This window comes from Brassica oleracea, chromosome C7 (genome assembly GCF_000695525.1).
Source record: "Brassica oleracea var. oleracea cultivar TO1000 chromosome C7, BOL, whole genome shotgun sequence".
NCBI lineage: Eukaryota > Viridiplantae > Streptophyta > Magnoliopsida > Brassicales > Brassicaceae > Brassica > Brassica oleracea.
Window position 1 is genome coordinate 16860814 of NC_027754.1, and position 11808 is coordinate 16872621.

Sequence of the window (11808 nt, forward strand, 5' to 3'; positions counted from 1 at the left end):
AAGCAACAGGATCAAAGAGATGATTAGGAAACCCTAGATCTAGCCGCTTCTGCGTGTGTTGTCCAAAAGTCCCCCTTTTCGTTGTCTACTCATCCCCTCTTATAGTGCCCTCGTCCGTGATGCCCTCATCGTGTCGTCCTTTGGGCCCTGTCGTTAAAGGCCGAGTACGCGGGGCTTGGTACTGTTCTCTATAAGCCGAGCGTATTTAGTCGGCTTAGCTGAGCGGCTAAAAGTACTATGGGGTCAAGCCGCCATCTTTAGCCGCTTAAGCCGACTAAACTGGTTAAGCTTGCCAGGCTAGGGCCTGTTATTCGATGGGTCTTGTGGAGGGATGTAATCCATCTCCTACAATCATCAGCTTCGCTCGTCCTCAAATCCTTATCTTGCCCCTGAGAATCGAAATCAAAACGAAGCCCTTAAACCAAAACATAACCCTTCGGAAGAAGTAGTACATAGTTCGATTCTGTTTGACTTCTTTCAACAAATCTTTCTCTTGATTACTATATTGTAAGGAGTACCAAGACAGCCAAATAAGTAATCTCAGTAAAGAAGAGAGTAGATTCTCGTTCAGTTTCTTTGTCTTACCTCTCTTTCTTCCATGGATGTCGACTCTCTTCTCGGATCAGTTTCTTTAGCCTCTTCGATTTCCATCTCTGAGTTCTCTCTGTCGCTCATTGCGTTTGTGTTATCTCTTTTCTCTGTGCCTCTTCTTTGCTCTCTTCTCTCTGGAAATCAAATCAAAGAATGGGTTTTGGTTCTTTAAATTCAAAACTTTAAAGTTCGTTATTTGACAAGTTTGTTTCGGTAACAGTATTTTTAATACATCCCAAGATACATACTATTCTTTCTTTTTTTTTTTTTTGTAGCGGGAAAATGTTTCTTGTTGTTTGTGATGGATGGTGTTTCTTCAACAGCCATTCTGTTAAATGTTGTAAGGGAAATAAAATTAAATATTGAGTTTTAAATAATTCCATTTTCTCAATTGTGTCACGTATGGTATTAGTTTCTTAATTTCATTTTCTTAGTTCCTCAATTAAAATCTTGGCTTTAATCGAGGGTTTTGATACTGTCTGTTTAAGCAACACATACATATACATATACCAGCTGGGGAAATGTTTCGGGTAGTTTTAGTGAAATTTTTCGGTTCTTCTGTTCTGGTTATAACTTAATAGGAAACAAAAATATAACGTAAGAAACTTTATTTCTTTATGAAAATGACGAAAGTCATGTACATTTGATTAGAACCCATTTCACCAGTTTGAAAGTGAGAGAACACTTCAATCCCAAAATATGCATCTTTTTACAGTAAAAGACAGAATCAGAAGCAACTAAAGGTCATATATTCTCTCATATGACTTACCTTTTGACTCTTCTTTTTCTTTGAGAGAAGTAAAACGTAAAACTCATACAGTATAGCGAGGTTTAGCAGTGCGATCAAGAGTCTTTGCATCCTCCTGAAAAAAAAAGAAAAGAAATTGGACAAGTCACAATAGCACAAAACCAATGCAGTTTTAAGAGAACAGTACAAAGATGTTGAAGAAACATTTACATGAAATATGAATCCGATTGTTTCAGTGTAACCAAGAAGTTCCTTCCACTGCTTCCCAATGCTTATCTGCAGCAAACAACAACAAGATATCATCATCCCGAAAATGAAGCCACTGTATGTGTTTTCTATGAAACAATCGTCCCATACGAGTTTTGGGTTAAGCGCTTAGAAAGCTCAGAATATCCACTATTCACATGATGTGTTTCCTCCAAAAAAAAAAGAAGCCTTTTACATAAATCATATACATATATAAACATCAATGCTTTACCTGAGCCTTCTCATCTGCAGCGTTCTTTGTCCATATAGAGATCTTATCCCCTCTCGTTCTGAAATTCAGAACTGCTCCGCAAATGTCATCTCCTTGCTCAAATTGCTCACCAACTAACGCAAGTAACTACAACCAAGTAGCAGAGAAAAAAATACAATCACAAGTATCATGGCCTAAGGATAACTACACTGAAAGTTAAAGTACCTACCGTGTTAAGCCAATTGGATTCCAGTGTAGCCTTAGGGAACATCATAGTCCACTTTCCTCCATCAGCACAAACAGGATCTTCCCACTTGGGTTCAATTCTATCTTGAAGCAGTAGAGATCCGCCCCATGAACCCACTTGGATGGAGGATGCATGTTATTGTAAAGACTGCATCAAGTAGTTAACACACGCATCTCTTTAAACCTACCTTAAGATACAAGTAACCTAAAACGCACACACAAATCAAACTAGCTTCTTATATGGATACAATCACGAGCAGCTGACTCAATATCTCTGATGGAAACCTACAGATACAACAATATGGATTCTCCAGTGCAAAACATAAGCAAATCCAAGAAGGCTACTCTATTAATTGAGCTTTTAGATCAATGCATCCCTATGCTAATTAAGTTAGATGTATTCAGCGTAAAATCTCACCTCCAGAACTCCTCGATAGTAGCGATAGTGTACAAGGATCTCAAAGAGCTTCCCCATGTGGCTTGATTCGATTTCGAGGAAGGATTATCGAACCAGAAGGTCCACGAGTTCCGGAAGGAGTGCGAAGGGTGGACTGCGGTGTTCGATTTCGATTTCTTTCCGCCGCACATGATCTTTTTCTCCTTCGACGGACCTTCATCGCCGCCGCCGCAGATAGCCTTAATCGCCGGGACATGCTTCTCGATACGGATAAGGTTCGGGGTGTTAGGATCGAGATTCTCCTCCTCCGCCATAATCGCTGGTAGTGAAGAGCTCTCAACCGCCATAATCGCTCGAGTCAGTTACTTTTCCGTCCGCTCCGTCGACTCCGTCTTCAGTTGTAAACGGCGATGCAGAGAGAGAGAGAGAGATTTTCGTAATAAAAGCCCATTTTTAGCCAATTAAAGGCCCATACACAACCGAAGCAAAATGCGCGGGGATAATTTTTATTTAATCATTTATTTTAATTGGGAATAAAGAGCGACAAAAACAAAGAGAGACACAGACCTTGGACTCTCGCGTAACGGCAATGAGTCTCTTTCTCAACTCTTGTATCGATATCTGTGCTCTATTCATCTCTCCCTCTCTCTCTCTCTCTCTCTCTCTCTCTCTCTCTCTCTCTTTAAAGCAGCTCACTTTACTTAAAATTGCCAGTAGATCTAACTCTTTTAGGGTTTAAGAGCATTGGAACTCTCCGGCCATGGATTCACTTCTCTCAAGCAGCTCCTATAGATTCGTTGGAAATGGTAATGTGGTTTCTGTATCTTTATTTGTTGCGTTTTCTGATTCTCTGCTTCAATGTAGGCAGTGAACTTGTCGAGTGTTAGGGGTTTTAGCTTCATATTGAGTCCAATTATTTGGATTTTAGAATGTAAACGAAGGTGGGTTTTCTTTCCCTTTTGTTTTTAGTAGGTGTTGTTGATTGGGAAACTATTGTTATTGATACGAATAGTGAAATAAGCCCAATTAGCTGTTGTAATGTGTGTCAAATGAATAAGTAATGTTAAATCTAAGGTTGCTATTAGGATTTATTGAAAGCTTTAATCTTGAGGAATTTTAAAGGCCTGATGACTGTTTGAGGGTAGCAGAAAGTCCCTTTGTGTCACTGTTCCTTTCAGCTGATGCATAAAGTGTGTTGTAAACTTGTTTTGCTTTTGCTCATTAATCATTTTCTTTGTTGTAAACATTTTCTTTGTTCCCCGCTGATGTTACTTAGGTCATATCAAACAAGAGAGATTTTGCAGAGAGCTGATCCAAGGATATTCACCTGGTTAGAACCGCGGTGAGTTTCGATTATGCCGCAAGGTTGGGGGGATTGGAATGAAGCCATTGGTCCGTGCTTTTAGGGATAGATGTATACAAAAACATTGATGTCTATCTTCTCTTTCGTTTGGAAAATTATCTGGATTCTCGTACTACAATCATTTCTGGTTCCAATTCAAAGTCTTCTTTCATATATATATTTTTGAATCATACGCATCAAATCTGCACTACAAAGAATTAACTTTGCATTCATAACAAATTCTGATATTGTAAAAGAAGTATTGACACTGAGAGAGATCCTACAACGTCCACATCACATATCAAGTTGAAAAGCAATACAGATGATCTTCTCGCCTAGTCATCGCAGGAATGCACTTGTGCTGTCTCTAGGTGCATCAAGATCTTGTGAGACTTTTTGTGAATGAGCCTTCTTCCCTTGACCAATGCAAGACGTTGTGAGACTAGATGGGAATCCCTTTTTTCTTGATCCAGCCTTCTTATCACTGACGGAATCGGAGAAACTCCTGAGTTCGTTAAGCCGCTTCATCTTCTCCTTCTTCTGCTTCTTCTTTTGGAAGGTCAGGAAGAACGCAGACACTACTCTGGTGGCTTTCTTCCCAGATGATGATGTTGATGAAGAAGAAGGCTTGTGAAGTTTCAAATGCCGGTAATGGCGTTTGGGACGGCTACTGGTGAGTCGGATCAGGAGTTTCCTGCAACGCTGCATAATCTTCTGGTTGAATGTAAGTAATGATGATGTGGCTATCATCTCGTGCTACTGCTATGGGTTAACCGAAAGCAAGTTCTGAGAGAAGAATAGGGTGTTTGTTGCTCTGTGCCTCAGGTGGGTTCTCTTTTGTAGCCACGGACTTTGGATGTTTTTTTGGCAGGTGGGTTTCACGTTTTTGTGACTTTGACTTTAAGTTTGTGGTAAGCCATGATTATGCTCTTCACAAAGTCTTTATGTTGTCTCTTGTCCCTAGTGACAAAGTCTTGCTTAATAGCGTTCAGATAATTTTATAATTCTTAATTGTATATCAATCCAAAGACTAAAAGCATTGTTATAAGCTAGTCATGTGATGCACTAGTTCTCCAAACTATAAATTATATTTTTAAAAAGTTCACAAAAAGCATATTCTGATAGTGCTTTTACAAACTCAAAGTTTGTTATATATTTTAAGTTCAATTTGTAAATCATTTATTTACGTAATAATAGTAGATCATTTTCAAACCATAGGTTCTGAAATGGTAACCAGCTAAAGTAATAGTATTATATTGTGCTGGTGATTTATGTTTATAGTGAACAACTAAGAACTTGTAGTTATTTATTAATTATTACCCAAACAAATCCATATTTGATACCATATTTTAGCTTTGGTTTCTCCGTATGTGAATGAATCATTATATTTTTTTCAAAAATAAAAGAATAAATATGGAAATGCTATTACGGTTGAACTAGGAAACAACTCCGCTCGTGGACGCGCGGGAGTAATGACGTTTAATTATTATATTTTCATGTATTTCCTTGTTATTTGTATAATTTTTGTACTATTTATAAAAAAATTAATATAACTGTTTTTTTTTTTAAATATAGACTTATAAAAAGTTGTAAAAATAAAATGGGTGTTATAATGTGCAAATATATTCTTGTGTGTAAACAAATAAAATAATTTTTGGGTAGCATTGCAATTCTAAGTAACGTAATCATCTTCAATGATTTTTTTTCTTTTTCTTTGTGGCCGTTGTCTAACTTCTTGAGCTTTTTGTTACATCTAGGTTGTCGTCTTCACTTTGTTTTAAATTTTTCGTTGTCTATCTCTTTTTTCTTGTTTTATTTTCTTTGAGAACAGTAATTTCTTCTTTTTCGCTGTTCTTGTCCCTCGTTTCGTTTGTTTTTATAAGCTATATCAAAACATTAAATGTAAGTTTCTTTATCTCATCTATATATATGTTAATTTCCTTATATATTGATTATAGCAACCCATTATTTAAACCTTAAATCTATTGTAAATTTATTATACCTCTTCAATTTTAATTGGGGTGCATGTGATTCCTGTAACAGTTAATCCAGCGAAATTTGAATTATAATTAAAGGATGTGACTTTAACATTGAATTTGAAAACTTTCCCAATAAGATTTTGAGACAAGAAGGAGATAATAGCGTTATCACTTGAGTTATGATTATTCCTGCATATAGTAGTTTTAAATATCAGTTTAACTTTATGCAATAAAGTTTATTAATTATAATAAGTATTAAACTTACATGATATTTAATCAAGTCTGTCGCTGATTTACCCATAATTCTGATCATGTCTTTGTTGAATGTGGTTAATAATGCAGTTTCTGAATTATCTTCAACAATAATTTCAAGTTTATACATGTATATTAGTTTTATTATTAATATTTTTTTAGCTATCAAAAGTTATAAAAAAATGTTTGTCCTATGTTACCTTAATATGCCAACAATATCCGGTTTTGTGCATTTTTTGCAAATAAGTTTTCCATTCATTTTTTTGAAGTATTTTAGCACAATGATTACAAGATATGTAATTCCAACCATTCCTTGAACTAATTTCAATAATTTTTCCTTCGATGGTAAACTCCTTCTCCTGTCAATATGTATTCCGCAAGAAATTAATTTTATTATATAAGTATTTATTTTATATTATTTTAATGTCGAATGTTAGTATTAAAAGAATTAATTATTTAGGTACTTCAAACAAATCTTTGGCAATGAAATCTATTATTTCTGATATTTTGACAATGTTGGCATTTGTTTTCCTTAAACTGCTTTCGCCTTTCACTTGTAGTGAATGTGTTATGTATTGATGAAAAATAAAAATTTTACGGACTATGTATAATTTATTTATATATTTTTTTTTTTTGCTAAGAATGTTAATATCATTGAAGAAAAGATCAGTCTACAAGTAGTTAATCTATACAAAACAAAACCCTGGCAAAAAGAAAGTAAAAAACAGGGATTTGATAGTTTTTGGAGCTGGTAAAGAGTTCCGAAGAAGTCCTAAGTAATCCAGAAGCAGCCACTGTGGATTAGATAAGCCAATTAAGCAAAAGGTTCATGAATTTCTTCCTGTTCCTCAGTGCATAAATGGAGTTGATGACCTGCCGGTTAATATCCTTAAACACAACAAGCGGGGGACTGATGCAGTTGCTATAAATCATGATGTTGCGCTGTCTCCAAACAGAGTAAACTAGTGTTTGAACCACAAGCAACTTTAAAATCGAAGGAGCCGCCGGAGCAGAGGCACACGCCCATAACATTAGTTCCGACCAGGTGCTGAAATTTGGCACTCCACAGCGAAGTCTAATGCGGATTTCAGCCCAGAGAGTCAACACGAAGGGGCAAGAGAGCATCAGATGGTCTCTTGATTCCGGTTCCGTGGTACAGATGCAGCAGCACGAAGGTACCTGCATTCCCCAAGAAGACAACCTATCTCGGGTTGGCAAACGGTTTAAGTTAGTAACCCACATGTGAAAAGCATGTTTTGGTGTTGCTCCACTGAACCAAATATGTTTGGCTGATGCTTGAATATTTCCCTTTGGTCACAAGACCTCCCAAGTTTTTGCAGAGGAGTAAGAAGGCCTGATTTCACCATCGGTGTTCCAGGCGAATGAGTCTGACCCTAGCTCCGGTGAGGGGAGCGAGATGGTAGATAGGTAGGCATGGAGGTTGACTTCCTCATCCGATCTCGGGTTTGGGAGTCTCCATCCATAATCGTAACAAGCTTCAGCAACACACGCATCAATCCTGATTCGGAGCCTGCGGGTTCCATCTTGACCAAACACACTAATCAAAGGACCAGCGGGGGTCCAGTTGTCAAACCAGAAACTCGTGGATTGCCTATCCTTTATCTGACTGATTAAGAAGTTTGAGGCAAGGTCTCTCAGGCGAAGCAAGCATCTCCAGTTCCAGGTTTGGCTTTGCACTTCAGGCTGAGACCAGAAATGATAAGAGGACTGACAGTTATGCAACCTGTGCCAAGCAACCCATAGCGAAGCGCTGCCTGAGAAAAGGAGCCAAACAAAACGCAGAAGCAGAGTGGTGTTCCAGCGCTTGAAGCTTCTGAGGCCAATGCCACCTTCAGCTTTTGGAAGGCACAAAGTTTTCCATGAGACCTTAGCATTTGCACGACAGTCAATTGAGCCAGACCAGAGAAACTTCGAACATAGCGACTCAATCTTGTTGATACAACTTTTCGGAAGAGAGAAAGTTGAAATCCAAAATATTACTAGGCCCGTGATTACCATTTTAAGGAGTAGCGCGCGTCCAGCAAATGAGAGAGATTTTGTGGCCCAAGCTTGAAATCTGCTGCTGAGCTTGTCGATCAGTGGAGAGTACTCCCCTACTTTCAGCTTCCGGTGCATAAGCGGGAGACCCAAGTAACGGATAGGTAGTGTTCCAGAGGAGTAACCATAGGCGGTAAGCTCATTGGCTTCAGCAGGGCTCAAACCAGCATGACAGAGTTGGGTCTTCTCCCTATTCATATGCAGACCCGACCAGCCTGCAAAATCGTCAAGGGTCTCGTTGATACCATGAAGGGACGAGCCACTGCCATCAAAAAAGATCATCACATCATCAGCAAACATGAGATGTGAGATGTCAAGCTCCTCAGTGTGGGGATGATAGCGGATGTAGCCTGAATTAAACCTGGAACGCAACAAACCAGAAAACACTTCCATAGAAAGTACAAAGAGGTAGGGAGAGAGTGGGTCGCCTTGTCTTAGACCTTGGGTACTTCTGAAATAACCTCCTGTGTGTCCATTAACCGAAATAGAGAAGGATGCGCTACTGATGCAAGTGTGAATCCAGTTGACAAACCTTTCAGGTACGTTTATTGCCCTCAGAGAAGCGACCACAAAATCCCATCTAATTGAATCGAAAGCCTTTTGCAAGTCAACCTTTAACATACCACTGGGCTCAACTCCATGCTTATTGTAGCCGTGGATGATTTTTGTGGCTAGCAGGACGTTTTCGGAGAGAAGACACCCCGGGATGAAGGCTGACTGGGAGTGACCTACCGCAAGACCTATAATTTCCTTGAGCCTGTCAGCTAGAAGCTTTGAGATCACTTTGTAGATAGTGTTCAAACAAGAAATAGGCCGAAAATCAGAGGTCTTGGAGGCATTGGGGATTTTGGGAATGAGCACGAGGTTAGTGGCGTTGATTTGCTTCAATAAAGATCCGGAGGTAAAGAACTCCGATACAGCAGCCGTAACTTCGCCTCCCACTACCGACCATGTACTCATGAAAAACTCTGGGGAGTAGCCATCTGGACTGCTAGCCTTGTTCCTGGGGAGAGAGAAGAAAGCAGCTTTGATCTCCTCACTGGAGAATGGGGAGGCCAACAGGTCTTGCTGGGAATCCGAGCAAGAGAATTGAAACAGCCCAGAGATATCTTCCTGGATAAACAAGGGTGGTTCGACCGACTTTCCTAACAGACCTGAGAAGTAACTGATACAGTGATCATGGATATCCGACTGCGACTCGTAGCGACGTCCAGCAGCATCCTCAAGATAGTGAATGTGGTTTATAGCCTGCCTTGCATTAGCCATACGATGGAAATAAGGGGTATTGCGATCTCCTACTTGCAGCCATGATACTCGAGATCTTTGATAAAAGAAAGATTCCTCGGCAGAGGACAATTTGAGCCATTTTTCCTGGAGATAGAGTTCCAGCTCAGCGTTCTCAGTGGAGGGGTCATTAAGAGTGCGCACCTGCGCTTGGGCTAAAGCTTCAGCTGCTTCTGCGACTCTCTTTTCAATGTCTGAATAATTTTGCCTACTAAAGTCCCTGATAACCGGCTTCAGACTCTTGAGCTTTTTGACCACTCGGTACATCGCAAACCCCAAAACCTGAAAGGAGAACCAGTGTTGAGCCAAAAGAGGGATAAAGTTCTCGTTTTTTAGCAGAAAATTGAAGAAACGAAAAGGCTTTTTCTGTCTTGGTGCTCCTGACTGAAGAGATACGCTAAGGGAAGCGTGATCTGAGAAGGCTGGCTCCCCAAAGAAAGCCAGGGATAAAGGGAAGAGCAAGATCCATTCCTCATTCACTAGAACTCTATCAAGCTTCTTGGCTATTGGCTGAGCTTGTCTCTTATTCCACCAAGTATTTGAGGAACCCCTGAAAGTTAAATCAACCAAGCCTTACTGGATCAAAGAATCAGCAAACAGACGAGTTTGGAGGTCGATATTTGGAGAGGTTACAGCTGAGTTTTCTTCAAGGCGCAAGACCTGGTTGAAGTCACCTAGAACAGCCCATGGTTTCCCTTGTAAACGCTGGCTGTTTGAGATGGAGATTAACTCATTCCAGAGGTACTTTCTGTCTGTTTCTTCAGAAGAAGCATACAGAAAAGAGACCACCATAGGAGATGTGGAGGAAGGTAGAAAAACCTCACAGGTGATAACCTGCAGAGATTTGTAGAAGACATCCACTCTGACACTTGGATGCCACATAATCCAGATTTTGCCTAATTCAGAGAAGGCATAATTATTATCAAAGAACCACCCAGGTAGAACTCCATTAAGAAGCTTATGCTGCTTCCCTTGTTGTACATGAGTTTCAACTAAACTACCAAAAAGATGGTTATTCCGCCGAATCTAATACTTAAAACCGGTTCGATGCGTTGATTTATATTTATATTGTACATTTAAAAGTTACCTTGTTTTGAAAGATTGAATAGGCTGATGTTGTGTTTAGGTAAAGATATCCTATTATTCATGTAAGTAAGATGTCATTTAATGTTAAAGCTTAGTTATTAATAATATAAATATGATTTTTTAATTACAAAACCTGAATATGTATTAGGATTTACACTTGTTATTATCAAAGTGGCACCCGATGCTTCTTTATTTTTCATCAGTTTTTGATACATATCTACGTTACTTCCCCTGTAATATAGTTATAATGTGATATTATATAACATTAATTAAGTAAACAGATGTGACAATTAATATAAATCAGAATTTTGAATGTTGTAATAAATTTAATATATCAAACAATTGTAAAGTGTGGACGTTGTGATTGACAGCATACACCACACACGTCCCAGTTCTTTTGACACATCACAACTTTGACTACACACGTTGTTTAATATTGTTTCATTTTATCATGTGAATGAACGGTTGGTCATTTTTAAATTCTTTTAAGAAGGAAATGGTCTTGTTTTGAAAACATGAAAACATGTGAGCCTGATATCGGTGGTTTAAAAGTCTAACGGGATTTCGAACAGTTTGTGATGTAAAAGGGTTTTATTAAAAAAAAAAAAATGAAGTAACTCGTGATAAGTAAATTTATTTTGGTTACATATACTATTAAATATATCGATTATTTTTATAACTCATTGATGTAAAGTCTAACTTACTCTTCTAATTGTAGGTCTAGGTTTATTCTTTTTTGTCCAATATTAGTATTTTCCGTATTTATCTTTTCTTAAACCACAACACCTATAATATCTACAATTAACATTATTTCTATAAGTATGTTTTCAGACGTTTAAGGGGTTATTGAAACATGAATTTCTGTGTAATTTGATGATTTTAATTGTTGAGATGATTTTACAAGTTAACTAGATTTAACAAATTTTATCAAATACTTTTACATAGATTTTCATTACTTGTATATATAATTCTATTGATTGTTATTAAAGTAAGAAATTAATGGTGGCAGAAAAAAAAGGAAAGAAAATCATTTCAATTAAGGCAATTCTTAAACAACTTTTAAAAAAGTTTTTGTCACAAAAAAATTTCAAGAAATAAAATGACCAAAAAATTTAATTTCTACTTCTTACTTTATAGATATATAAATAATAAAAAATAAAAAATATTTTTTATATAATTTCGAAATATATGTTTTAAATTTGAATTTTTGTAAAAGAAATTTGAATTATTATTTTGAAATGTTTTTTAAAAAAAAATTTGAAAGTGTTTTTTAAAACTATTTTTACAATTTTTATTTTAAATTTTTTAAATTTTTTTCTACTTTTTTAAGTTGTGAATTGTATTATGTTAAAGTTGTGATTTGTATAT

At 37.5% G+C, this 11808-nt stretch overlaps 1 protein-coding gene, 1 long non-coding RNA gene and 1 pseudogene across 2 annotated transcripts; 1 reads left to right on the top strand and 2 right to left on the bottom strand.

The window, feature by feature from the left end:
* Window positions 1–1184: 1184 nt before the first annotated feature.
* LOC106303918 lies at window positions 1185–2862 on the bottom strand (annotated as a pseudogene).
* A 123-nt stretch (window positions 2863–2985) lies between these two features.
* Window positions 2986–3957, top strand: LOC106305011. Its single transcript, XR_001262896.1, has 2 exons — window positions 2986–3245; window positions 3716–3957. It is a non-coding gene; the product is annotated as an uncharacterized LOC106305011 (long non-coding RNA).
* A 101-nt stretch (window positions 3958–4058) lies between these two features.
* On the bottom strand, window positions 4059–4626 carry LOC106305476. The gene has a single exon (XM_013741840.1). It carries the CDS (start codon window positions 4529–4531, stop codon window positions 4121–4123), a length of 411 nt encoding a protein of 136 aa, XP_013597294.1. The 5' UTR covers window positions 4532–4626; the 3' UTR covers window positions 4059–4120.
* Between the last annotated feature and the right edge of the window lie 7182 nt (window positions 4627–11808).

Excerpts from the sequence above, each read along its gene's own strand:
- LOC106305476 (XM_013741840.1), bottom strand. The coding sequence starts at position 4,531 with ATGATAGCCACATCATCATTACTTACATTCAACCAGAAGATTATGCAG.